General features: G+C 46.4%; 9 protein-coding genes across 9 annotated transcripts; 3 read left to right on the top strand and 6 right to left on the bottom strand.

Moving 5' to 3' along the window:
* Window positions 1-16: 16 nt before the first annotated feature.
* LOC108094869 (proliferating cell nuclear antigen) lies at window positions 17-1,209 on the bottom strand. Its single transcript, XM_017195691.1, has 2 exons — window positions 880-1,209; window positions 17-819 (listed from the first exon to the last, which is right to left on the bottom strand). Exons 1-2 carry the CDS (start codon window positions 985-987, stop codon window positions 145-147), a joined length of 783 nt encoding a protein of 260 aa, XP_017051180.1. The 5' UTR covers window positions 988-1,209; the 3' UTR covers window positions 17-144.
* Window positions 1,210-1,321: 112 nt separating this feature from the next.
* On the bottom strand, window positions 1,322-2,122 carry LOC108094870 (DNA replication inhibitor plutonium). Its single transcript, XM_017195692.2, has 3 exons — window positions 2,011-2,122; window positions 1,554-1,955; window positions 1,322-1,495 (listed from the first exon to the last, which is right to left on the bottom strand). The coding sequence occupies exons 1-3, from the start codon at window positions 2,024-2,026 to the stop codon at window positions 1,392-1,394; spliced, it is 522 nt and encodes a 173-aa protein (XP_017051181.1). The 5' UTR covers window positions 2,027-2,122; the 3' UTR covers window positions 1,322-1,391.
* Window positions 2,069-3,271, top strand: LOC108094740 (40S ribosomal protein S18). The gene is made up of 5 exons (XM_017195488.1): window positions 2,069-2,081; window positions 2,346-2,387; window positions 2,455-2,489; window positions 2,639-2,824; window positions 2,891-3,271. The coding sequence occupies exons 1-5, from the start codon at window positions 2,069-2,071 to the stop codon at window positions 3,158-3,160; spliced, it is 546 nt and encodes a 181-aa protein (XP_017050977.1). The 3' UTR covers window positions 3,161-3,271.
* Window positions 3,272-3,339: 68 nt separating this feature from the next.
* On the top strand, window positions 3,340-9,473 carry LOC108094867 (ATP-binding cassette sub-family A member 2). The gene is given in 9 exon segments (XM_017195689.2): window positions 3,340-3,573; window positions 3,633-4,143; window positions 4,197-5,886; window positions 6,114-7,070; window positions 7,132-7,176; window positions 7,179-7,428; window positions 7,483-7,668; window positions 7,726-8,583; window positions 8,994-9,473. Coding segments are annotated over 9 exon segments (4,908 nt in total). The 5' UTR covers window positions 3,340-3,343; the 3' UTR covers window positions 9,175-9,473.
* Window positions 9,474-10,095: 622 nt separating this feature from the next.
* Window positions 10,096-12,928, bottom strand: LOC108094884 (putative sodium-dependent multivitamin transporter). The gene is made up of 2 exons (XM_017195719.2): window positions 11,692-12,928; window positions 10,096-11,634 (listed from the first exon to the last, which is right to left on the bottom strand). The coding sequence occupies exons 1-2, from the start codon at window positions 12,671-12,673 to the stop codon at window positions 10,853-10,855; spliced, it is 1,764 nt and encodes a 587-aa protein (XP_017051208.1). The 5' UTR covers window positions 12,674-12,928; the 3' UTR covers window positions 10,096-10,852.
* A 259-nt stretch (window positions 12,929-13,187) lies between these two features.
* LOC108094885 (sister chromatid cohesion protein DCC1) lies at window positions 13,188-14,758 on the top strand. The gene is made up of 3 exons (XM_017195720.1): window positions 13,188-13,302; window positions 13,357-14,496; window positions 14,554-14,758. The coding sequence occupies exons 1-3, from the start codon at window positions 13,265-13,267 to the stop codon at window positions 14,651-14,653; spliced, it is 1,278 nt and encodes a 425-aa protein (XP_017051209.1). The 5' UTR covers window positions 13,188-13,264; the 3' UTR covers window positions 14,654-14,758.
* LOC108094883 (ATP-dependent RNA helicase DDX24) lies at window positions 14,698-17,501 on the bottom strand. The gene is made up of 5 exons (XM_017195718.1): window positions 15,996-17,501; window positions 15,817-15,936; window positions 15,308-15,760; window positions 15,071-15,254; window positions 14,698-15,010 (listed from the first exon to the last, which is right to left on the bottom strand). Exons 1-5 carry the CDS (start codon window positions 17,419-17,421, stop codon window positions 14,752-14,754), a joined length of 2,442 nt encoding a protein of 813 aa, XP_017051207.1. The 5' UTR covers window positions 17,422-17,501; the 3' UTR covers window positions 14,698-14,751.
* A 260-nt stretch (window positions 17,502-17,761) lies between these two features.
* On the bottom strand, window positions 17,762-19,941 carry LOC108094955 (phosphate carrier protein, mitochondrial). Its single transcript, XM_017195817.2, has 4 exons — window positions 19,811-19,941; window positions 19,019-19,229; window positions 18,100-18,864; window positions 17,762-18,041 (listed from the first exon to the last, which is right to left on the bottom strand). Exons 2-4 carry the CDS (start codon window positions 19,209-19,211, stop codon window positions 17,875-17,877), a joined length of 1,125 nt encoding a protein of 374 aa, XP_017051306.1. The 5' UTR covers window positions 19,212-19,229; window positions 19,811-19,941; the 3' UTR covers window positions 17,762-17,874.
* A 515-nt stretch (window positions 19,942-20,456) lies between these two features.
* LOC108094899 (VWFA and cache domain-containing protein CG16868) lies at window positions 20,457-25,892 on the bottom strand. The gene is made up of 6 exons (XM_017195744.2): window positions 25,667-25,892; window positions 25,280-25,608; window positions 24,460-25,219; window positions 23,731-24,405; window positions 23,096-23,677; window positions 20,457-23,040 (listed from the first exon to the last, which is right to left on the bottom strand). Exons 2-6 carry the CDS (start codon window positions 25,544-25,546, stop codon window positions 20,972-20,974), a joined length of 4,353 nt encoding a protein of 1,450 aa, XP_017051233.1. The 5' UTR covers window positions 25,547-25,608; window positions 25,667-25,892; the 3' UTR covers window positions 20,457-20,971.
* Window positions 25,893-26,232: the final 340 nt, after the last annotated feature.

Below are 26,232 nucleotides of genomic sequence, written 5' to 3'. Positions count from 1 at the left end.
TTTACAAAACCAAAAGTTAACATTACACAATATAGCTTTTATTGATCAAATACGTGGATTTTACTTAAACTTAGGAATGAATTGTACGCGGGAGAATGAGAGGATAAGATCGGGATATAAATATGAGAGGGCATCGCAGCTGGCTTATGTTTCGTTGTCCTCGATCTTGGGTGCCAGGTAGTAGCGTATGTGGCCCAGATCCTTAATCGCATACTCAACAACCAGCGGCACATCGGCGCACATCGACAGCTGCACCTGGGTGGACAATGGCGTGGCCTTTGTGAAGGCGTTCAGGTAGCGACAGGCAAATGTCAGTGTCACCGGCTCCTGCATCTCGATGATGACAGCCTCCTCCTCCTTGTCAACGGAACCAGTTTGGGCCAGTTTAATGTTGGCCGTTCCGACATCGCCGCTGGCCGAGAACTTGACACCCTCTTTGGTGCAGCAGATGACCACGGATTCGCTGAACTGAGCCAAATCGCGGCAGATGCGAGCAAACTCCATGGCCGGCATGCGAACGACGCAGGAGAAGTCCGTTTCGGGGATGCCCAGGTGCTCCTGGTCGAGGTTCATCAGCTTCATCTCGTAGTCAGAGACCTTCTCCTGGTTGGCAGACTCGAACATGATGGTGACCGTGTCGGCGTTATCCTGCGCCTTCATCGTCACATTGTCCTCGTTGTTGGCGCACTTGAGGATCTTGGCCATGCTGCCCAAGTTCATGCCCATGGAGAGGTTGCGGTCGCAGCGGAACTTGTCGAAGCCATCGGAGCGCAGGGTCAGGGACACGAGGGACACATGGGAGTTGTCCATGGCCTGCAGCTGTGGGTAAAAATGCGTCGTTATTACTTCTTATGATGAAATTTTTCGTGTATTTTATACCTGAATGCCGGAGTCGCTGCAATCGAAGGTGGCCTCGTTGAGCAGATCCTTGATTGCGTCCAGGATCTTCTTCAGGATGGTGGCTTGACCCAGGCGTGCTTCAAACATGTTTAAATTGTTTTATTGTTTACAAAGTAGTGCAAAATATGCGAATTCTGCGCGCATAAACTAGACTCTGTTTAATTTTGATGAGGTGCCTCTCCAAAAAACTGATGGTTAGTTAATAAAGTAAAAACTTATTTCGAGGAATGTTGCCGCGGCGGTAACTAGAAAATGAATGAAGAACGTGGGCAAATTTTCGCTTATGGATTGGATCGGGCGGGCTAAATGAGCGGGATAGTGATGTGAAAAGCCACAGGGGAAATCGATTGCACAAAGAGCAGCTATCAATAGCACCCCGCACCCGAACTGCCAACTTGAGAGAATGATATAAAGCATGTGGTCACACTAAGGACAATAATTTATATTTTAAACTAAATTTATAAATTGCAAAATAATGACGTCACAAAATATTAACGCAGATAATTATCAATAAAAGTACAGGGCGGTGCAACGTTCTTCCTATTCAAACGTGCTGCTTGTTTCATCATTCGGCGTAGATCTTTAACTCCTAGACCTGCAACCAGTTTACAAACATGAAAGCTAAACTAAATAAAAAAACTTGATGTACTCACCATGAACTGTTTGAATTTCTTTTAAGTTTTTCGGATCCAACTGAGTAAAATATGCCTCCAGGGCGGAATGGTTTTGCATGATGGCCACGCAGACAGCCGGGATCATTGAGGAAAGATTGAAATCATTGTAAGATCTTCGACGTAAAAGCTCCTTAACTAGAGGCAAATGACCAGCATAGCTTGCTAAGGTTAGGGCATTTTGTCCAAAGTAGTTAATGGCATAGATATTTCCTCCAAAATCTAGAAGCGTTCGAGCGCACTCATATCGGCCCAAATAGCAGGCTTTCAATAAAGCAGTGTTCCCATACATGTCTACTTCCTCAAGACTATGTTTGTCATCTCGAGCCATTGTGCAAAGTATTCGTAGGGAAACAATATCATCGTGTCCCACGCAGCTTAGAGCTTCAAAAAATTAATTTAATTTATTATTTTAGTTTTTATTGCAAGCTTAAAGTACCATTTATTTCATCCATTCTGCATGCTTTTCATATAACGGCGCTTTGCGGAAACCAACGATGTTATACTATCGTTAAAGGTTAACGAGCATAAGGGCATTCTGTTGTGAAGTAAACTGAAAAATAGTATACAATTAAAATAATTAATTTTAAAAAAATGTTCACTAGGAACTTAAAATTTCTGTTCGGTTGATTTTAAAAGGTTTTGAATACATCGCGGGCTTTATATTTACAAAGTTGGGTTGGAGCATAGTGCGTAAAACAGCACAGAGCTATCGAGTTAGCAGCACGCTGTGTAACATAGTGTTCCTTTTTTAGTACCTTCTTTGCGCCTGAGGGAGCCACATTATTTCGGCCTTCTTTTCTTTTCCCGTTTCCGGTGAGTGGTGTGCTTCGCGTTAGATTTTGCATTAATTTTAACCAAAATATCTTTTTATTTGTTGCAGTGAGGAGTAAATACGAGAATACAAACGGCAACATGGTGAGTGGTCGTAAAAAGAACCGAAATTCTGGTCATCAAAAGCGATTGACCTCAGAGAAACTAACTGTTTAGTTGGCTTCTGTTGCAAAAAATGCGAAAATCGCATGGCTTGGAATGCATTGTACTAATGTTTTCTCAATCCCTTGCAGTCGCTCGTCATCCCAGAGAAGTTCCAGCACATCCTGCGTATCATGAATACGAACATCGATGGTAAGCGCAAGGTTGGCATCGCCATGACCGCCATCAAGGGAGTTGGTCGTCGCTACTCCAACATTGTGCTGAAGAAGGCCGATGTGGATCTTACCAAGCGCGCCGGTGAATGCACCGAGGAGGAGGTAACCCAGAGGAACCCAGCCCACTCAAGACACGCCCACTAATCCCGGCTTTACGCTCATTTCCAGGTCGACAAGGTGGTCACCATCATCTCGAACCCTCTGCAGTACAAGGTTCCCAACTGGTTCCTCAACAGGCAGAAGGACATCATCGATGGCAAGTACTGGCAGCTGACCTCCTCCAACTTGGACTCCAAGCTGCGTGACGATCTTGAGCGCCTGAAGAAGATCCGCTCTCACCGCGGTCTGCGTCACTACTGGGGCCTCCGTGTCCGTGGCCAGCACACCAAGACCACCGGTCGCCGTGGTCGCACCGTGGGTGTGTCCAAGAAGAAGTAAGCTGCTTGACGTTTCCCGTCGGATTTTCGAGTCTACTTTAATTTACACCCAAAACAACATCCACACAATAAATGAAAACACGGAAGCCGAAACGTTTTAGTGCGGAGTTTACGTGAAGTTTGTTATATATTTTTTACGTGTCGTCTACGTGTTGGCGCCATCAAAAATTAGCAGTTCGTACACATGTTGTCCAGTGGTCCAACGCCGGCGAAACCGCAGAGCAGCATCTGCCTGTTGTGGCTGGTCATTTGCAAGACGGCTCGGTTGCAGTTGGCCAACACGCTCACCACCGTGATCATCATTGTGGGGCCCATCGTTGTCTTCGTCATCTACTCGGCTTCGGTTTTGTTCCGGGAACCGCAGCAGGAGCCGACGAAAGAGCATCCACCCATCAATATCACAACGAAAAGGCCGTACGTATTAGGCACCTCCACTGACTGCCAAAATAATCAAGGCCGCCTTGTCGAACCAGGTACGTTTACTACTCGCCTGACAATCTTGTGGTGGCGGGCCTCATCGAGGATGTGGTTCGCGACCTTAAGGCCACAGGCAGCCAAGCCTTTCCCAACGCCCATAAGCTGAACGATGCCCTCGTAACGAGGGATGAACACGGCTTCGTTGGCATAGAGTTTGATGACAGCTTCAGCGGTATTGATGCTCTTCCGGACAAAGTCACGGTGGCCCTGCGCTTTCCACTCCACCTATTCAGTAATCCGAAGCTGAGATGGGACAGCAGTGCAATCTACAAGCACTCAAACCTGGAAACCGATTACTATATAGTCGAGGGATTCCTAGTTGTGCAGGCCAAGCTGAGCGAGGCGCTGATCAGAGCCAAAAATGAAAATGCACGACTACCGGAAGTTTTCCTAAAACGCTATCCCAAACCCAATAAGGAGGAGGAAACGGTTACGGACAATCGGGTGGCTCTGGCCGGTTCCTTTCTTTTCCTGCCCTTCTCCATATCCGCTGCATATCTGGCTCAAGTACGATATTCAAGCTCTTTTAAGTGTTGAATTTAGTTAATATGTACTTTTAGATGATTGTGATGGAGAGGCGGCAGCATCTGAGGGCCATGTTGCAGCTTTTGGGCGTAAGATCATGGGTATACTGGCTCTCCTGGTTTCTGGTGGGCTTTGTCCTCTTGTCCATTCCCACTCTGTTCATGGTTATTCTGCTGAAATGGCGCTTCTATCCGCTGAGCAACTACTCTGTGGTGCTGGTCTTTTTCCTGGTCTACAACTTGGAGATCCTGAGCTCTGCCTTTATGTTCTCGGTCTTTTTCTCGGACACCGTGGGGGTTCAGGTGGCCATCCTGGTTGTGCACCTGCTTAGTGGCCTTCCCTGGCGCCTTCTACTAATGGGCTACAGGCCCACTTATTTCCGTGCTATTTTCGCCTTGTTTTTCCTAAACAGCTCGTTGGCCATGGGATTGCGAGATATCATCAATAATGAGAACCTTAACTTGGGATCGAGCTGGAGTGAGTTCTTCAAGGGAACTGATCCCGTGGGCTTAATTACCTTGGGTCCCATCCTGATGTTCATGTTGCTTGGCAGTCTGGTTCACCTGCTTATCCTGGCTTATGTCGAGAAGCTGCAGAGTTTTGGCAGAAGAAAGTGGTACTATCCACTCCAACCGTCCTTTTGGTGTCCTCGGAAAAGGCGGCCGCGATCAAGAGCCGGGGATATTGAAAATCAGCATCAGGAAGAAGCGTGGCCAAGGAACCGCCAACTTGTAATCCGTGCAAGGGAACTTGATAAGATCTACAACGAGCGCTATTCGGTCAATTATCTCAATCTGGATTTTTACCAGGACGAGGTCACAGTTATCCTGGGTCATAATGACTCCGGAAAGTCCACCGTCCTCATGCTTTTGGCCGGCTTTGTGGAGCCGAGTTCCGGCAAGGTGACCATCAATGGATATGATATGGTCACCGAGACGAGGAAGGCCCGCCGATCGATGTTCATTTGTCCGCAGCAAAATGTGCTCTATGAAAAATTGAAGACCAGGTGGCACCTCAAGTTCTACTGCCGGCTGAAGGGGATGAACAGAAAGGAGGCTTCTGCCGAGGCGGATAGATATCTGGAGATCGGAAAACTGCAGGACTTTGCCAACATCAAGGTGATGGATCTGCCCAGCGGATTGAAGCGGATGCTACTGCTGTGCTGTGGACTGTGTGCTAATTCAAAGATCCTCCTGCTGGACGAACCGGGCACCAGCTTGGATCCCCTCCTGCGTCGCGAGATGTGGGATCTGTTGCGAAAAGAGCGAAAGGGGCGCTGCATCATCTTGTCCACCCACAATGTGCACGAGGCCGAGGTGGTGTCCGATCAGATAGTGGTCCTCTGCGATGGCGAGGTGCTGGGATATGGAACCCAGGTGTCGGACGCAGGCTCGTTCTACCTGCTCATTTGCACCAAAATGTATGCCTGTGAGGTGTCAGAGGTGACGCACTTTCTGCAGAATCGATTTGAGGACATCAGGCTGCATGATGAGTACGGCGTCTTTGTGTCCTACGAGCTGCCCACCAAGTATGTGCCACAATTCGCGGCCCTATTTCTGGATTTCGAGAGGGCATTAGTGGATCTGAAGATCCAGGAGTTCAGTGTGCGTGCTCCCACGCTGGGGAGTGCTTTTCTGCGGATTGGAGAGGAGATGATGGAGGCCGCGAACAAGCGTGATTCCCACAACGTCATGGTGCGCTCATCGCCCATGGCGTCTCTGATTGGTCAGTATTTATTGTTATTTCATATAAAATAGTCCTTACCTTAACAACATACATTCAACCTAAAAGTAGGCATTGAAGAAATATTTCCTTATCAATGCATACTTTTAAACTTAATATAATAATAAGTATTATTGACGATTTTATAATTAATAAGCCCATTTTACTTAACGTTTTCATTAGTTACTGGTCTCTTTATTTAAAGTTGTCTTTTCTCTTGCAATTTTCAGATATACTGCCCAGTTTTGAGGTCCGTGAGGATAATGGTCGGCAGAAGTGCTGCAACCAGTGGCGGGCAATCATGGAGAAAAAGCGCCTCTTCGCTTGGCGCCATCGGAAGCTCTACTGTCTGATCATCTTGCTGCCGATCATCATCTGCCTGCTGGTCATCGGATTTGATGTAATCCTCTTCATGATCGAACACGAGCTTTCGGAGCTGCTGGTGACGGATCTCAGTCCCTATTCCAAGCCAGTGTTTGTGGTAAAATCCGATGATGAGAACAATATGCTTGTCAAAAGCTACAGGCAAATCGTTGTGGGCCAAGGAGCTGATGTCCAAGATACGGGAGAAACTGCTCTACACGAGTATCTTCTTAATCAGATGAAGTTGGACGAGACCAAGGTGCAGCGATCCTTTCTGGCTGGTGCTACTTTTAATAGCGAGGAAAACTCGATCACCGCCTGGTCAAACTACAATCTTGAGCACGGCTCCCCACTTTCGTTGGGATTGGTTTACGCGGCCATTGGACAGGAGCTATCCAATCTGGAGATCGGGATTGTAAACAAGCCTTATCAGGATTCATTTAGCTTCCAACTCGGAAGCCTTAGTAGTCAGAGTTCCGTTGAATACGTCATGCTCGTGTTCCTTTATCTTATCCTGGCGACCTCAATTTTCGCCGTGTTGCCAGTTACTGAAAGACAAAACTTCGAACAGCATCTGCAATTCAGCAGTGGCATGAGCAGGATCACCTATTGGTGTTCGCACCTCTTCTGGGACTTTTGCCTCTTTGTCCTCATGGTCATTTCCATAATCATACTCGCCGGATTCACCTCGGGATCAGTTATTTCCTTAACGATAATTCTGTTCGCCTTTGGATTCTCTGTGATATCGTTTACCTACTTGTTGGGACTTCTGTCCAACGACTTGGGCAGGATGTTCAGCATCATTTTGTACGTCAACATGATAGGTAACCAGTTATTTATTTATTGCCTTATAGTATTATAATTTATTCAAATACCTTTTCTTAGGGATTCTTGCACTGTTCATCCATCCCAAGAGCAATGAATTTCGCTATTCCTTTTTGAAGCCGTGCTCTTAATTCATCCACATTATTCGTTATTTTGTGGCTTGCAGGATATCATAAAAATGGATAAGTTTCTACATGCTTACGGATCTGAAATTCATTATGCAGGTTCTGACAATCCGGAAGAGCCTTCGCATCCCTACACCTTTAGGAACCTTAATTACCTGATCGTTACAGGACTGGTTTATTTCACCTTGGTCCTTATGACTTGGGTTCCGCGTCGTATTAAATACCTTTACCAGTTGAGTTAAATGAAACAATTAAGAGTTAAGATACTAATTTCCCACTTTTAAAGAGCTGTAAGAAACGAAAAAGTTGAACCTAACTTCCAATTCGAGGACATAGAAGTCAACAAAATCCGGCAGAAATTGGATCTTTTGACCACCAGGCAATACTCGCGCTATCCTCTTATTCTTAAGAACGTATCCAAGCGCTACGGCAACTTATTGGCAGTGCGATCATTATCGTTGGCCCTTGATCCGTGAGTGAAAACAAAGGTTTATAATAATGATAATAAGTAGATTAACCTTCCTTTTAGATACGAATGCGTTGGACTGCTGGGCAGGAACGGAGCGGGCAAGTCAAGCACCTTCTACATGATCTCGGGCAAACAATCTATCACGGTGGGCAGCATCCACATCAAGGGCTTCAGCTTGAAGCGTCACCCCAAGAACGGCCTGCGACACTTGGGCTTCTGTCCGCGGGAGGAGATGCTTTCGCCGTACATGACTGGCAGGGAGGCACTGCGCTTCTGGTGCATGGTCAATGGCATCCGACGGAGTCATATCAGGTCACTGGTGAACTGGATGGCCGACTGCTTTGGACTCGTCCGTCACTTGGATAAGCGTATCAGCACTTACAGCAATGGCACAAAGCGGAAGCTGATGATTGCCATGGCCATATTGGCGCCCACTCTGATGTGCCTCGATGAACCCACCGCTGGCGTGGATATGCACGCCAAGTACGAAATCTGGAGCTTATTGGAGGGCATCCGTCGCAGTGGGCGGGCCATCCTGCTCACCACGCACAGCATGGAGGAGTGCGAGCTCCTGTGCACCAATGTGGGCATCATGGATCGCGGTACTCTTCTGTGCTTCGGATCCCTGTCGCGATTAAAGTATCGCTTCAACATGGGCATCTTCATCAAGGTGAAGTTGGGCACTCGAGCGGAACTCAATGCGGCTAATGAGGATTGGAATCAATTAAGTGAAGTTGGGAGCTCTGCCGGTTCTTCTCGACCGCCCCGTCAAAGGCATTCATCGATCACTATGTCGCAGCGGAGCTCTCAAAGGACAGAGGTCTTGAGCCTGGAATCAGACAACGGGGAGGATTATGAGCGTCTACTTCAGAGATTGGAGGAAGTTTTTATGGAGGACCATCCCTATAGCACGGTCAGGTATGCTAAACTAATTGATTACCAAACTAATGGTTGGTTTTGAATTTTTAATCTTTTTAAAATTACTAAGCACTTTCTAACAAAGCCAAAACACCCATTTTGAAACTTGTGGTTCTAAATTTAGGACCATGATCCATCAAATAATATTTGGCATTTGTCTGTTAGCCAAGCAGATAAAACTGATAAATAAGTAGGTCAAACATAGGACTGCGAGAATAAAATATGTGTCCTATAATAAATGTTCTTATTTATCGTTTTATTTGCAATAACACAGATATGCAATTATCATCACATTGCAGGAAATGTACTGCAGATTTAATGAAACTAGTTCTGTAAAGAGTAATTGTATTTTTTAACCAATATCTTTTAGTGTTCAATCCCACATCCCTAAACCAATTTTCTTTCCCCAGCGAAAAGTACTCCAACCGAGGAATAATAACCTTTTGCATACCAACCGGTGAGATAAAGTGGTCCGGGATCTTTAAGTACATGGAGAGCATAAAGACAGAAATGCAGATATTGTACTACTCGGTCAGTCACACAACTTTCGAGGATGTGTTCATGGAGTTCGTCAGAAAGCATAATCAGTAGAATAGTAAATTCCTTGATGAATCAGTCGTACTCGGACCCCTTATCGTATCAGTATTGATTGGATCTTTGAGCTATGCTGCTATCTGTGAAAGCTAGTGCCAAAAATGCTAACGAATCGCTAAATTCATCGTTGCGAAAAGAGTAAATAAATCAAACTTTTTGCCGAATCATCAACCGGCATTTTTGGCCAACGAATACTCTCCAAAGGGAGGAATTTGTGAAATTATTCTTATATTTGTATGTATTTTATTTTTACCTTGCCTACAAATAAATATAAAATTGTAAGGTTCTTCTAAGAATTCACGAAGTGTCAAGATTAAAAGATATTCTAACGAAACTACAAAGAGAAACCAAAAGTCGTTTGATATCTAACTATTATTTTCAGTCGTTTTGTGTTCTTCTTTCGCCAGAACATTAGCCAAACATGTGTGTCATGCGAGACTATTGGTACTTTGAACTCGCGACCAGAATCAGAAAACTTTCCACAAACAAGACAATCGTGGAGAAGTTCTATTAACGATGTTTCACCATACACATTTCAATTTGAGTTTGTTTTGAGACAAACCCATTCACATGGTTGACCCATGCCTCTTCCAATTTTAAGCAATTTGTTGTCTCCTACCCTTAATTAGACTTTGTTCCGCATGGCGCAATAGTCAATTGGCAAAGGTAAGCGCGCAACTTATGGCATTGGTTCCAAAATAGATTCCTCATTGAGTAAGCAATGTTGGGAGAGCCTCGCACAACCTTGATTGCGTACGAATTTGCTTATCAGAGGAAGTTCCGCAGCTCATCGTGATTTCTAGAAAACATATAGACCTCTAAAAGTTATTAACAAATTTCCAGCCGCAGCTTAATTAAAAGTTTCATGTGTCCAGAAAAGAAACACGTGCCTTTCCAATCACAATTTGTAAAACAATATTTAATGGTCAGCAGTTGGTTTTCACAAATACATATAACTTTCACTGCCTAGTTTTATTATTGTTCAAAAGTTGATTGCGACACAACACGCTTATATATAATTCTATAGTATATTTCTGTAAACACAATTCACAATGCTAAGAACATTTAGTAACTATTAATAGTGGTGCTCACTGTAGTGTATATTTAAAGCCCTGACCTCGAACTGCATTATGTATACAATGATAGATGATTATGGAAACTATGGAAATATCGATAAGCTGAGTAGATGCGTTTAATTAAATTAAGTAGGTGTGTATATAAATATCCCAATAAAATTAAGTTTTAAGTTACAATTAAATCAATAAATAATGTGAGGCATTGTGGCTGTCAATGCTCGACATCGGAAAGTAATCCAAAGTAGTTATTGTCGCTTATTAAAGTCTAATGAGGTAGGCTCCTCCTCTTCAAATATAAGTGTAAAAAACATTTAACTATTCTTACGAGGCCTCTTAATTATTTGTTTGTGAACAACAACACGGCAACACGGCTAATAACTACTAATTATCGTTTTTTATATGTATGTATATGGAAGACTCTGTTTTGGTCGCTCTGTATGTAGTTTTGTTCACACAGGTATACAAAAAGGTCACATAGTTATGCACTTTTAGGTACGACATCCGTAACAAGACTAAGCAAATACCGTGATTGTACAGCCAGCGCCTCTTGGAAATTCTTTTCATAAATATAATTACATCTAATTCGAAACCGGTCGGAACTACTGCTGAGTTAAGTTGGTGAGCGTTTCGTCCTGAACGGTTTGTTTTCGTTGTTCAGCTTGGCGTCGCCAGCGACGGGAAAGCATGGGTGCGAAGAGGTCGTAGTCCAGCTGCTTCTGATACTTGTCCAAGTAGATTTGCGAGTTTTCTGCCCTTCCAAAGTGCGCCAGCACAATACTGCTGACATAGCCGACGACGACGGCGATAAGAAAGCCGATCACGCTTAGCCACAAGTAGGAAATCCGATATAACCAGAAGTAGTGAGGTTCGACGACCACTGGGCTGCTATTAGCGCTGAGTTCAGCGGCATGAGCTAAAAGAACGGTGGCATTTTCGCAGCCCGAAGTGCTGAACTCCAGAGTAACAGGTCTTGGCTTGGGTCCGCCGAAACCCATCCAGAAGGAGACAATTAGAGAGACGAGGAATCCAAGAAGAACTCCGCGCTGGTTGGTGCGCGTCGTGCAAACTCCCAGGGTGAAGATGGCCAGCAGGGGTCCGCCGACAACTCCGAAAATGGTGAGCGACGCTTGAAGAACTCCGCCTAGGGAACCGGCCACAAATGCAAGTCCGACGCAGAGCAGTCCAAAAATACAGGCCACCACTTTTGTGGGCAACGTGGACTTGGAGTCAAGGAGTGTCCGCTTAAATATCGCCTTGTACAACGGCTTTAAGTAATCCTCAAGCGTTACAGCCGAAAGTGAGGTGACGGCCGACGAAATTGTAGAGAGACTGGCAGAGAATATTCCGGACACGAAGAGGCCACACAAGCCAGGATATTGACCTGCCGGAAAAAGTACTTCAATAAGAGAAAGCTTTTTAGAATGTTGCCCAAACTCACCCATGGTGTCCAGTGCAAAAAGTGGCATCACCTGATCCCGCTTCTCAATGCGTCCTTCAAGCAGGGGATCACAGTCCCGATAGTAGTAGAAGATAGCCAGTCCACTGAAGATGGTGCTGAAGCTAAGCATTCCCAGGATGGGCAAGTTCCACCAAAGTGCCGACTGAGCGCTCTTTAAGTTGCGCACACTCAACAACCGCTGAACTTGGGTTTGGTTGACACCGTACAGCGAGAGGTAGGTGACCATGCCGCCAATGATGAGCGACCACCAGGTGTGCCTCACGGTGGGGTCCAATGAGAAGTCACTGAAGTGCACTCGGCCCCGCTCCACAGCCACCTCCCAAATAGGACCAAATCCTCCGGCTTTGATGGCCGATACGACAATCACCGCATAGATGGCGGCAAACATAAGGAACGATTGAAACACATCCGTAATAAGCACCGCTTTGAGGCCTCCCAGCGTGGAGTAGAAGGTGCAGACCAGTCCGATGACCACGATGGCCGTTGACCGCGGAATTTCAGTCACCGCCTCCAAGGCGAGAGCCGGTGCATAGAGAGCAATGCCCATGTAGAGCACCATTTGCAAGGTGAAGGCCAGAGAGGCGGATAATCGGGTTGCCTGGCCGAAGCGTCGCTCCAAATATTCGTAAACGCTGGTGGTTCGCATTCTGTAGAAAACCGGCAAAAACATATTGGCGGCAATCGGCGTGCTCAGCACATATGCAATGTTGATAACACAGAACATGGTGCCGAACTCGTAGGATTCATTGGAGACGCCCATTAAGGAAATGGCGGACATGAAGCTGGCCATCAAGCTAAAGGACACCGGAAAAGTTGTCATGCTCTGGTCGGCCATTAGATATTCCTGAGTGGTCTTCTGTTTGCCGCCCGTATAGCGGTAATAGATACCAATCAGTGCCGAAACGATCAGGATGCTGATCAGGACAGCAATATCCGATCCGTCAAATGTTCCAACAGGCATGTTTGTAAGAAAATAATCTCAGCTTATCACAGAACCGAAGATGGACGTCCGTCACTAGAGTGAATTGATTTTTCCACAAACGTCACTACCCGTGATTGGACACTGGTCGCAATGACCTTTCCCGCAGTCAATGCTTTCTAAAGTGTTCGCATAAACACGCCAGCAGGCAAAAACAACGCGAGATACGGCCGAAATCACTGCGCAGCAAAAAAAGAATCGTTCTCGCGAAAGCTTCGGCCGTTAAATAACTGATCAGCTGCGCGGCCAGAGGGACCGTATATGGTGGGTTGAAAAAGACCAGCTGGAAATCGAATATACAGCTTATCGATTGATAATGGGGGTGTTCTCCATATGGTAAAAATGTTTTTTGTTTATAATTTTTCAATAAACGATTTTAATAAAAGTTTTTAGCGTGCACCGCACTTGTAAGCAATTACCAAATGATCTTTCTGAGTTCTTGACAAGTTATTTAACAGAAAAGCACAGGAGTCGCAAAATAACCATGAAGAATTTTAGTCCGCTGGTCACATTAATTTTTCCCGCCTATTGTTTTGGACAATTGGTTTTTGTTTACATCTTTTTGCTGCAAAAATGGAATTCATGGAGGTGGATGAAAACACTCCCCAGCTGTAAGTGAAACTGATTCCAACAGTAAGAGATTTTAACCCCTTATTTTTTTAAAGATATGTTCGCACGCCGGAGGATGTAAAGGTCATTGTCAAGCACGCTAAATTGGATGAGCGCCAGCTGACCCAACTCACCCAAGCACTTTATTTTCCCTCCGCGGACGTAGATTGCGATAACCTCCGCCTCCTGGAGCTGGACGGGCACATGCTGGAGCAGATCCGCGATGGCCAGAAGCTCTACTTTAAGGGCGGCCAAAATGAAAAAGTGGTTCTTTGCACGGATGAGCGAACCTACGATGTGAAAGGTGCAGAGATATCCAACAGTCTGCTTTTGGTACCGGACCTTAAGTTCGCCGCCGCCACCAGCACCTCGCCGCTAAAGAGTCCGCGGACTGGTAATGCAAATGCCTCCCTGGAACGGAGTCTCAACGATAGCACGGAGGACGAACTGGAGGTGCCAAGAACCCTGGAACAACGGCCTGTGCTCAAGGTGTTCCACGAATATTTTGAGTGTCGCGAAATCAAGCCGCGATTCCGCAAGCTGGGGGAACTGCTACAACTAACTCGGTATTCAGGACCAGAAAATGAGTTCTGCGTCGAGCAGAAGCTTCTCTTCACACTCAACCAACTCCTGGATACGGTGCAGTGCAGCCGAGCGCAGTTTATGGAGGGGTTAAACCAATATCGAGCCATGGAGCTGGATGGCCGCATGCGTGTGATGGAGTACGAGTACGAATATCGCATAATTAACATGATGCTGGGAGTTATCAGCGAAAATTCTTGGCCTTTAGACGAAGTGGAGAGGGAGGAAACCATCAACGCACTAAAAGGCATCGCTCCAGAGGATGTTGTGGCGGGGCTCTTCGATATCTATACCACACCCAGCGAACGTTGTCCTGGAAAGTTTGAGTACCAGGAGTCGCTGGTTGCGCGGATTGTGGCTCAGAATATTCTGCAGCCAGGCTTGCGGTTCCGAAACGAGGAGTTTATGCGCACCTGGCAGGAGGCGCTACCCGAGGGCATGACCTGCGATTTGAAGTATCTTCGTGGTCTGGGCATCTGCGATAAAGAAGGAGCTCAGCCCTGTATCCGTTCGCTGGCCGAGGAGCAACTGCCCACCAACATCAACGATCGCATGAAGGCCTTGTTTAAGACCAAGCAAAGGTGGACCATGGAGGAAATGGAGCCTTACATAGAGTGAGTATGGACTACTCATTATTATAAAATTGTTTTAATTTTTTTCGTACTTTCCAGATGTTTTACTACCCCAACTTTATCCGTATCAACGCTACTAGCCAAACACGCCCGTTCATTAACAGATGGAGGCGTGCGTTACTTTGTTTCAAAGCATTAATGTAAACTGTAATAGGATAAGTAATAAGTTGGGACACACTGTAGTTCAGTGGCGGATCCACGGGGGGGTTTTATTATAAAAATAAATTTAAGGTTGTCCTAGGCATTCCTTTTGCGTTTGTTGCGATCTTTTTTAGCCTGCTTTTGATCCTCTATGGCCGCTTTCATAGTTTCCACGGCACTTTGGGTGTGACTCGTGGCCAACTGGGCTGCCTCGCTATTGGGATACTTAAAGCTAAAACCTCTGGGGAAAATGGGCTGGGCCAATAGAGCATTAAGTTGGGCTCTGACTGTCTCCACTCGAAGACGATTCCGCCTTCGCTCAATTACGAAGGGATCCTCATCCTGGTCACTGCCACTGCGTTAGAAAATGTTAAATTAAATTAATAAATTTAATGAAATTTTGTGCATGACTTACGACTCATCGTTGTAGCCATCGATGATCATGTCCATTTCCTCGGCATGCTTCTTCATCCAGCCACGCTCGCTCTGAACGCGCTTAAGCTTCAGTTCCTCTTTGTCCAAATCCCGAGCCAGATTCACGCGCTCCTTAACAGCTCCCAGGAATCGTTCCGAGATGGGGAAGAGCGGCAGATCCTCAGCTGTAAAAAATAGTTATGAAAAACCGTTTACTTTTATTTAAGCATCTACTCACTTCTCTCTAAAGTTTTGTACAACTTCACATAGCTTTTAACCTCGCCGGGTTCCATGAACATGACGGTTATGCCGTGCTTATTGGCGCGGGCTGTGCGTCCTGATCTGTGCACGTAGTTCTCGCTGGTGCGCGGCACTTGGTAGTGAATCACATGCTCCACATTCGGTATGTCCAGTCCTCGAGCAGCCACATCAGTGGCTATCAGTAAACCAGTGGGACTGTCACGGAATCGTTCCAGGTTCTTGAGGCGCTGCTTCTGGATCATGTTGGCATGCAGGGGTAAAGGATTACAGTCCAGAAGGCCAAAAAGCGTGGCCAAACGTTTCACACAATCGATGGAATTGCAAAAGACAATGGTGCGGCCGGGATGGCGTTGAATAAAGTAGTAAAGATGGTAGTCCTTATGATCGATGGGGCAAAGCAGACGACTTTCGGTTAATGTTTGGGCAGTTTCTAGAAATGTAACAATATAAGTATGGTTTCAAATAAATTCTATTAAAACTACTCACGCTGAGAGCTGGTTATGTCCACAATCTTGGGTTGCGAGATGCCCAACTCCTCGATGAGGCTCTCAATTTTTTGATCCACAGTTTGCTTTACAAACTTGGGCTTCTTGCCCACATTGCGCTCTAAAATGATAGGAATAACATTTAATTTCCAGATATTGAAGAATGATTTAGGAACATACTTTGCATGTGATCCGGAAGATCATGGACCAATGTCAGCGTGGCCGAGTAAACAAAGTTCTGGCGTTGATGCTTCTTTTGTTCGTCTGAGTTAAGCACCTTCAGCAGACTTCGCAGCTCCTCGAAGTGTCCCTTCTCCACCATGCGATCTGTTTCGTCAATAACCAGAAAGCTGACATCCTCAATCTTACCCAGATGGTGGTTTCCCTGGACGTAAAGCTCCCAGAGGCGACCAGGTGTGGCCACCACAATTTCCGGACACTGTCGAAGTACTCGCTCCTGTTTCGCAACGGCTAAACCACCGAATATAGCAGCCACTCGAATGCCTGTGTATTTTGCAGCCGCTACCAGATGATTCTTGACCTGCACGGCCAACTCCCGAGTGGGGGTAAGCACCAGTCCATATAAAGGACCCTGTTTGCGTTGGGCTTGCTCCTCCGCATCGCTTTCTTCATCACTTGCTCCGGAAACATGATCCAGTTCTTCGGGAGGTGGTGTCAACTCGTGATCATCGGCTGCCGGCTCGGGCTGCTGTCCCTTTACTTTGGGCGCCTTTCGTACTCCAAAACGGACGTTCTTTTGCTTCAGCTCCAAGATTCCAGCGAGCATAGGTATTCCAAAGGCAAGTGTTTTTCCGCTGCCTGTTTCAGCTGCGCCAAGGATGTCCTTCTTGCCGTGGATGGCAGCGGGTAGGGTTAAAGCCTGGATTTGGGTGGGACCATTAAAGCCCTGCTCGCCGAGGGCACGCAAGATGGGAGCGGGAACACCCAGCCCATTCCAAGCGGAAACATCTTCCACTTCTGCAGTAGAAATAGAAACTAGTTCTGGTGCCTCCTCTTCGCTGGAATCCTGTTGATCAGCCGACTCTTCAGCATTGGCCACTTCTTCCTCGTCGTCGGAGGGAGGTGGTCTGAGCAGGGCAAAGCGATCTGCCGCATACTCATCATTGGAATCCTCGCTGTCATCCTTTTCCTTGCCATTTGCTTTTTTCTGCTTACGCAGCTCCTTTCGCTTCTCACGCTTCTCCCGAAGTTTTTGTATCTTTTGGGCATGACGTTCGGCAAGACGGGCTTTTCTACTTTTTTTCTCTGCGGCCATCACTTCATCCTCACTTTCCGATTCACTGGAACTCTCGCTGGAGTCATCATCATCGCCCTTGGACACCTTTCGCTTTTTCTTCTTCAACTTGCGCTCCCTTTCTGAATTTCGGGAGCTAACCCTCTTCTGTGAGGATTTTACAAGGGCTGCATCGTAGTCCTTGAGGACCTCCAGTCCAATTAATCCTTCGTAGCCACCGCAATCGTCAGAAATCACGTGGCCCTTGATTTTCACCTTTTGCCAGTTTTCCGCCTTTGATACTGCTGCCTCCTTAACAGCGGCTTTTACTGCCTTTAATGGCTTTGCGGTTTTATGTTTGTTCTGAACCATAGTAATTATTTTAATTAATCAAAAATAAAATTGAACTGCAGGCCGCTGACCGCGTGTTGATTTCTGCTTCTTCTTGTCGCTGTTTGTTGACATCAGACAGGGTTGTTATTATGCTCAGCTGTTTGACGATAAGCAGTGCCTATTTTTCAGTGCTGTAAAATTTCACAGTAAAATAAAGGCATTTAACGGTTATTTAAACTTGGTTTTCCATGTTTAAATGTTTAAAAGGATTTTAAGCGCAAGCTAATATCAGAGTTTAAATAAGGTTTAAGTTTAAATTTGTTGTTTTCCTTTCAGATTCTTTAAATTCCTTTGCAAATAGTTTTAACCGCCGAAAAACTTTTAATTTAAGTTGTGTATTTTATTTACTGTGTGGTTTAATTATACAAATCAAGTTAATTCGTTAAACATTCTGCTCGCTCTAAATTTAAAAACAGTTAGCTTATGTTTGGTTTACTGCTCGCCAGTAACGCCCAGCTTCTTCTTCAGGGACTCGGGCATTTCTGGTGGTGGTGGGCGTGGCATGCGCAGGGCTACCTTGACGGCATCGTAGATGAACCACTGGGCAGCGGTCAGTGTGCCGATCATCACGATCCTAGGCACCAGTCCTCCCCAGAGACCTAAGAAAGAGAGAGTCCATTAGATGGGAGCCACTCATCCTGAGGAATCATTACTCACCAGACCAACCCAGCTGCTTGGCCACATCCAGAGCGGAGGCTCCCTTGGCCTGGTTCAGCTTGGACACCACGGTATCCGCCGGATGCGAGACGATGGCGCAGAAGACACCGGCAATGTAGCCGGCGGCGAAGGTCACCACCAGCTGCTCACCCTTGGTGCAATCAGCACGGGGCTTGGGCACCACATACTTGTACAGCAGCTCCAGTGTGCGCTCGAAGCAGGCGAACTTCATCATGGTGTATGGGATCTGTCGCATCCACAGTGGCACCAGACCCTTGTAGAAGGCGGCCACGCCCTCCTGGGCCGTCATCTTGGGCAGAGCTTCGCGCAGCGTCTTGGCGAATCCGGGCGTGGTCTGGATCTTGACCTTGGCCGCCTCCATGGGCGCCAGCGCGATATCGGCGAAGAACTCAGCGGAGGCCGAGGCAGCCAGGTAGAGTCCGGTTCTGTACAGGAATGCGTTCTCCTCGCCGATAGCATCGCCGTATATCTTCTTGAAGACCTCGTACAGGCCGAACTTGCACAGACCCTGCATCGAGTAGCCGATGAAGGTGGGTGCCCAACCCTTGGCCAGGCCTCGGACGCCCTCCTCCGCCAAGCTCACGCGGAAGCCGTTGAACACGCTCTTGTACTTGGCCGGGTCCACCTGCAGGCGGCACTTGACCAAGTCGAGGGGCACCACCATCGTGTGTGTGGAGCCGCAGGAGATGATGCCACCCAGACCGCACAGCAGGAAGTAGTGGTTCGAGCCGAACTCGCAGGAATCTGAAGTTTAGAAGATAAAAGATACAAAAGTTTTAAATAGTATTACTACTTTAAAATGATGGAGGGTAATTTTTTTAATAAATACATTGCCTTAGATAAACATCATCTATTAGATGTTAATTTAATTTAATCACTAGGTGTTCATTATAATTACCTCCTTGGGCAACAGCAGCGGCAGCGATGTTGTGGTTGGGAGTCAGCTGGCGTGGGGTCACATCCTTGAGGGATGGGGTCACCACTGCGGAGGTTGTGGGGGCGGAAGCAGGCGTGGCTGCCTGGCAGTTGACGTTGGTGAATGGCGACTTGAACGTTGAGTTCTGCGCGGCATCGAACAGGGACTTAAACATGGTGCCTTAAAAAAGTTTCTACAAAAATAAAGAAGAATGGCTAAAATACTTTTAAGGTTAAGGTCATGATGTAACCCAAATAAATCCAAAAACCAAAAAAATATAGATGCATTTCAGTTGCCTCTTTAAATTGAAATATACATATTACTTAAAATATCTAAATAATTTCACTTGACGCTTTCGCAACAAAACAATCCTAATAGACACCCTAAAATTGCAACTTCTTGTTTAGTATTGTTTATTATCTTCGTTATCTAATAAAGCTATCTCTGATTGTAAAATTGATTGTTAATTATCTTCGTTATCTAAGCAAGCTATCTCTGATTGTAAAAAAAAAAAACATAGCATTAGAATATTTTGCCTTCACATAAATTCTTCAAAATCTTTTCACTCACATCCCTTTATATCACCATAGTTTCAATATCAGGAATGTATATCTGCAATAATTTTTTACATAACTATTGTTTTTTTTCGCTAAACACTTTTTATGCATTGCGTAATGGTTTCCTCTCAGTACGTATTGAATCACTTCGTATATATTTCAAAAATATTCGCGAACAAAACGGTTTTCACCAGAACAAACGAAACAAATCACTCACTTTGAAGTGCAGGGGATCGAAGGAAGTGAAGTGCAGATAGGCCTGAAATATAGTTAAAGTAAAGAGTTGTTGTTGGGCTGAAATTTAAGGACCCAAAACAACGTTCGTCGTGCGCCAGACCAGAAAACCAAATGCAATGGCTGCAAGGGAAAATTGAGAGCTAGCAGCTTCTGTACAGGGTTGTCTAGTATGGCTAGCAAGAACCGGTTGTTAACGGTTGGGTATCGGGTAAAAAACAAATACGGAAATTTTCAGGTAAATTATATAAAGGAACTGTGATTTACACTAAGTTGTTAACGGGTTGAAAATGGTTCGGTATCGGTTAAAAAATATGCAAAACTCATGGCTAAACTATGTTAAAAAATCATGTTTTTGAATAAGTTTCTATATGTTCTAAAAGTTTAATCGGAGAAGCCACCTGACAACCCCCTCTGAATAGACATTGTTATTTTTAATTTGGCAACTTTTAGCCACCACGAGCATCTGAGAAATTGCCCATTGAGCAGCGTCTGTCTGCTTATAAGCTGTATACGTGTAAAAATAAATTCATTAACGTTCGGCCAGCTGATCGGAGGACGAGAAGTTGGCAGCTCAATCGATTCATCGGATCGCTCTGGATCAAGGTTAAGATCTTGAGGTTCTTTTCTTTTTTTTTTTTTTTGCAAAATTTAAACATTTTATTTGAAACGTACAATGCTATTATAGATGTGTAGTACTAAAATCGGTAGTTAGTAACTTTGTGGACTTAGGATCTATTACAAAAAACGGTATACGACATGGTATCTTACAATCAGACAAGTAAGTACATACATTTCTGTTGTGGGTGCTTATAAAATAAATGCTAAAAATATCGGAAGTATATAGCTGCACATAATATAGTAATACTTTTTGCAATAAATTACAGTAAAATACAATACAATACATCGATCAAAAATGGCAGAAACAATGTCATCACTTAATAGTTGGTGTTAGACTCGTACTTAGTCTATAATAGATACAGATGGGCAAAAACTGGAGTCCATCGCGAGCTTTGTTAAGTCTGGAATGGATACCCATCGTACTGGACTGGCGGCAGTTGAACTGCCCGTTTCGGAACTTACACAACTAAATTGGCAAACAAGCGGACATCTTAGGCTCTAAAACTTAACAACTCTATGTGGACTACGATTCGGCAGTTTCCATATGCCGATGCACCGTCACTGGCGCCAGGATGTAGTGCGGTCGGGCCTCATCCCCCTCGAGGGGCAACGTCGTCTGTCCGTAGACACCAACCACTCCCGCTGGCGGTCCCCGACATGGCGACGGCGTGGCCTGCACCTGCTTGTAGCGCTCCGTCTTCGAGGTCGGCTGATTGCTCAAGTACGGATGCGTGTTCGGCTGCGTGGAGGACTGCTGGCGATTCGTGGGACTCGATATGGAGGTGGATATGGACATGGTGTCCGACTTGCTGTGCCGCTTGTCGTGCAGCAGCAGCGGTTCCGCCAGCGTGAAGCACTGCTGGTCGGAGCTGTCCTCGTGCGGCGTCATTGTGCTGTAGCCGTGATCCGACTCCCCATTCGGAGGCCGGCGGTAGCTACTGCCACTGGAAACGTGATACGGCGATATGTCCGCCGCGTGCATCAGCTGCCGCTGGGCAGATGCGTGGTCATAGCCGCCACCCAAAGGCGGTTCGTCATGTGCCTTGCAATCGTCAAAGTTAAACCTGGACAGCGGCAGTCCGTAGTTCTCCTCCTGCACCGAGTCCACATAGAACTGCTCCTGCGTCTGCGCATCCAGATTGTGCCTGTAGCAGTAGATGGCGAATCCTATCACCATGGCCAGGACCACAATGGCCCCTCCCAGCGGTCCAAAGGCGGAGTAGGCGTGCTGTTCCCTCTGCGGATTGTGGGCAGCCAGCAGCTCCATCTCGTCCAGTTCGCCGTAGGGTGTCAGAGAGGCAAGAACTCCATTGAAGCAGCTAGCCTGCGACGAACAGAAGGCGGTTGAGAAGCTACTCCCATCCACATCCTGCTGACACCATTCGCAGCCCATCACACCGAGGCATTCCCGTTGCGTGGAGTACGTTTCGCACAAGCCTGCAGATCCGGGACAACTGGGCAGGGAACTGAGCAGCTGCGGCGTCGGTGGCAGTGCAATGAAGTGCTCACTTGGTGGCGGACAGTACGGGAACTGTTGTGTGTAGTTGGCAAAGTAGACAAGCGAGGACGGCGAGCTGCTGTCTGCCACCATAGGACATTCACACGGGCACTCGCAGTCCGTCTGATCCATCCGCTTGCAGTTGAGGCACTCGCGGTCGATGGTGCTGCATGGACAAAACGCACCGCCATCGCAGCTGGAGTTCAGAACGGCGGCGAAGAGGTTGCTTCCTCGGATCAGAGCTATCGCGTACTTGGTCCTTTCGCCATGCACCACGTTGCCCAGAATAGTGGTAAGAGTCGTGTTGAATGCGTAGTAACGCTGCAGCGTTCGATTTTGATAGCTGGCGCAGCCCAGTTTCCTGACCAACTGAGCGTGGTTGAGCACATCGTTGGCCAAGTACGACTCCTTGTGCGTGAGGTGCTCGTGAGGACGGCGCTGGTTCTTTGTGGGCGTAGCTGGTTGCAACATGCTGGGATGAGCAAGCAAATATCCTTCATGCTCGAACAGTAGACATTTCATGTGTGGCAGTTGGCAGATCGGAGTGCCCTCCAGGATCAGGCGGTAGTAGAAGGCATAAGGAACGTCCAGAGCCACCACTGCCACTGGCCTGTCCTGCTGAACAGAGTGTAAAGCATGGGCTTTTCCCTCGAAGATGGTGTGTGCAATGGTGATGATGTACCCAGCTCCTCCGGCATCCAGATAAGGAGCTGTGCTTACAATCTTGCCTGGCTGGGCCATCGCCTGTCGGAACCAAGGTCTTCGGGTGGGATCGTAGCTACTGCTGAGCAAACAGCCTGGATACAATAGCAGCACTCCACTCTCACTGGCCATGTACCGTCGAATGATGTGACTACGCAACGATCCTCTTGCATCTTGGTGGCGCCGTCTCAACTGCTGTATCGCCTGGTAGAGCACACTCACCTCATGCCGAATGCTGGGGCGCAGGCCCATGTTGGCCAACAAGCCACTTGAGTCGCGGAGATAGGCCATTATGGACTCAACATGTCGCAGTTGGGTTCGCGGCCTATTATTGTGCAGAAATCCGAAAGGTGACTCAAATGCGGCGGCACTAAGGAACAGAGTAGGTGCATCTGCAAGCAAAATATTGTCATAATTATGTATATTATTATTAATTTTGAATCCTACCCATTGTGGCCATTTGCCTGAAGTAGCGACAGATCTTGGGTTGGTTAGTGCCACCCTGATTGAGGTCCAAGCGGTGGTAAAGCAAGTCCATGCTTTCGCCATAGTAGCCAGGTTCATAGTTGGATACGGTATCCTTCAGGTTGTATCTTTGCGTAGAGGAAACATTGCGCAGGAAATCTCCTCCACTGCTCACCAGGCACAGCACGTAGAATCCCAGCACGGATTGCCAGTGATAAGTACGCTTAATCCGCTGTCTGCCTATATACACATCAGTAGTGGCGTTGCCGCTCTCCTCGTGCAAAAGGCGCTCCCGAATAAGACTAGAAAAGTCTGTGGCGTTTTCCAGGTAAGCGATATTTACGGGATATGAGGTCTCGCGTTGGATAAGTGGCCGTGGAAAGGCCGGATGGGCAAGAGTGTTCCCCGTCGAGCGATCGAGGAGGAAGGCGTACCCACTGCCCTGCTTGGTACTAGATGCAGCACTGGGATAGTTAAGCAGATCCTCGAGCAGATCCGCCAGGTACAAATTAACGCCCACAATGCCATACGGAGCGACGGCGTGCGTGATGGAGACCAGAACATCTGCAAGATTGGCCGTATTTAGTATGTTAATAAACTAAATACTCGCAACTTACCTCCGCTGTCTGCGTCCACAACTGGGGGATGCACCTCCAGAGTATCACTTAAATACCGCTCCTGAAACAGCTGTCCAAAGATTCTCGAACTCGTTTGCGGTAGCGTAGACTCTGCATGCATTTTGCTAAGTACAAAGAAGCGTCCTGCTAATTGAGATGCTAGCTGTCCACTGGGCCACCAGTTTGATACGTCAATTTCGTATTTTGTGTAGTTCTGTGAGGCCACGTCGTTGAGGAATTGCTTTTCATACATAATCCGCTTCTCATCCAGTACTACAGCACATGTATTAATGATCACTGGAGCTCTAAGCTTTCTTTGCCCATCGGCCACCACTCGCAGAACGGCCATCGCATCAGATAAATTTGTCAGAAGACCACGCGTAACGTAGACGAATTCCACAGGTTGTTCTGCCGTGTTAATCATTCCCGATTGCTGTAGTCGATGTAGCAACCCGAATGCGTACTCAAATCCCAAAGTGTGATTCGTGAGAGCTTGTGCCCTGTTAAGGTTGTTAATGTAGCTGAAGATCTCCTCTTTGTGGGCACGAGTTGCACTGTATATCCCGTGGCCAGCCTCGGCTGAAAAAGCATCCAGGGACATAAAGTTCGCCTCACTAGAAACAGTCACCAGTGAAACTTTATCCGTATCCTCCAGCAGTTGGAGCATTTCATGAACTAAAAACAAATAAATTGTAGTTAAAGCCATTAAATAAAAGTCTTTATAATTACCAAAGCTTTTTGTAAGGTCGAATAATTCTGCGTTCAGAGCCGATCCCACATCTATGAGGAACAGCACAAATTTTTGCTTAATAGACGACACGTATAACTGACGGAAATGCAGAGTAGCTGAGGCTCCGTCCGAATTGGACAGAAAATAGATATGCTTGAAGTGGTTGCCGCTGCTGGGCTTGCTATTCGAGTTGTCTGCATCGCTCCGGCTGAGCCTGCGTTTGAGTTGAAGGAGTTGTTTGGATATGTAGTCATTAACAGCCAGGGAGCGGGCATTGTTCTCGTTCAAGAAGGTCGCTCTGGCGTCATCTGACTTCAGATAGTTTAGGATTTGAATCTGCTGCTTGTTGTAGTGAATCGACTGGGTCGAAGAGGAACCGTACTCTATATCAGGTTCATAGTCCGGCTGGCAGTTCTCTATTTGGCTGTTTAAGTAGAGCTGCAAGTGCTCGGAGGATGGTGAAGCCGTGTTCCTGGCTTGCAGATCTTCCAACTCCATTTCCAGGTCAAGTTCGCTCTCCGACTCCTCCTCTTCGTCGTCGTAGCTGTATTGCCACACCTTGGTAAGATTGTACCGAAGGAGGTCTCGCAGCTCCAGCACCACGTGGGTGGCTTTTTGCAGTTTTTTGCTCAGGCGGCTGCTGAACGTTTGCAAATCCCGCTGCAGCTGGGGATTACTCCGGTTACTGTCGTTGCTCGGAGCTTGACGAGTGAGAGGGGCTCCGTTAACGCTGCTGTATTGCATAGAGTCAAAGATTTCCTGCAAGAATAAAGTATATTAAAGCTGGTTTTGGTAGAGCTTGGTGTGTGGATAACCCACCTGGATTTTAGCCACTCTCATCTCCATACTGCGAATGTTCCGCAGCTTGCCCTCCATGCTGTGTCGCAATTGCATTGCATTCTGCTGATTGTGATTGACAAAGAAGACGCTCGCTGGAGACTGCTGCAGGGGCATGAACCCCGGGTCCGTAGGCACTTGGTTGCTAGTTAAGTTGGCTATGGCCAGAGGAACTTGTTGACAGCTAGTTGGGCACGCCACCACTGCGAGGATGAGCAGCGCGGCGTGGATGCAGCCAACGGGCCACATGGTTTTGGGGTTTCCGGCGGGTTCCGTGGCCACTGGCGCATAATAGACAGTTTACCGCATATCTGGAAGGCAATGCATTTTTAAAATACGTTGATCAATTTCTTGCATGTTTTTTTTTACCACGATCTCCTCGAGCTGCACGCTGCAAGTTTATGAAATTTCGTCACATAAATCTCGTTGATTTCTTAGTGTTATGCATTGCAAACACGCGTACATTGCTCTTTATCACTCGGTCTACACATAGTTAACAAATAAATCCACGACCTCTTCTGATTTAGCTTAATAAATAAACAAGTTCTTTTCAGTTTTTGTAGTTTTTCTCAACATTCCATTCGTACAGTGTGACCGTGTCTGTGTCCGACTAAAATTACCAGAATAATTGGTGTGGCTGTATTTCTAAAAGATTTGAAAGTTCAAATGCGGTAACCCTAAAAATAACGTAGTTTTAAAAGCAAAACTCTAAGAAGATTCTCATTTAAAAATAAAAGAATACAAAAAATGTGTTTAAATTTCACATATCCTATAAAAGTTATTATGTAAAAATGAAGTGTGACCTATCAACTTAAAATTAATTAAAACTGAATGAAATCAACAAAATCATACTTTCCCTTTTACTTTTATGAGCATTTACAAATTGACAACCGTTGACAAACTTCTGTGCGCGAGACCAAAATTTGAGCCTTTGC

The sequence above is a fragment of the Drosophila ficusphila genome, unplaced genomic scaffold (genome assembly GCF_018152265.1).
Source record: "Drosophila ficusphila isolate 14025-0441.05 unplaced genomic scaffold, ASM1815226v1 contig_414, whole genome shotgun sequence".
In the NCBI taxonomy this organism is placed as follows: domain Eukaryota; kingdom Metazoa; phylum Arthropoda; class Insecta; order Diptera; family Drosophilidae; genus Drosophila; species Drosophila ficusphila.
This window is presented reverse-complemented; position numbering and strand designations above follow the sequence as displayed.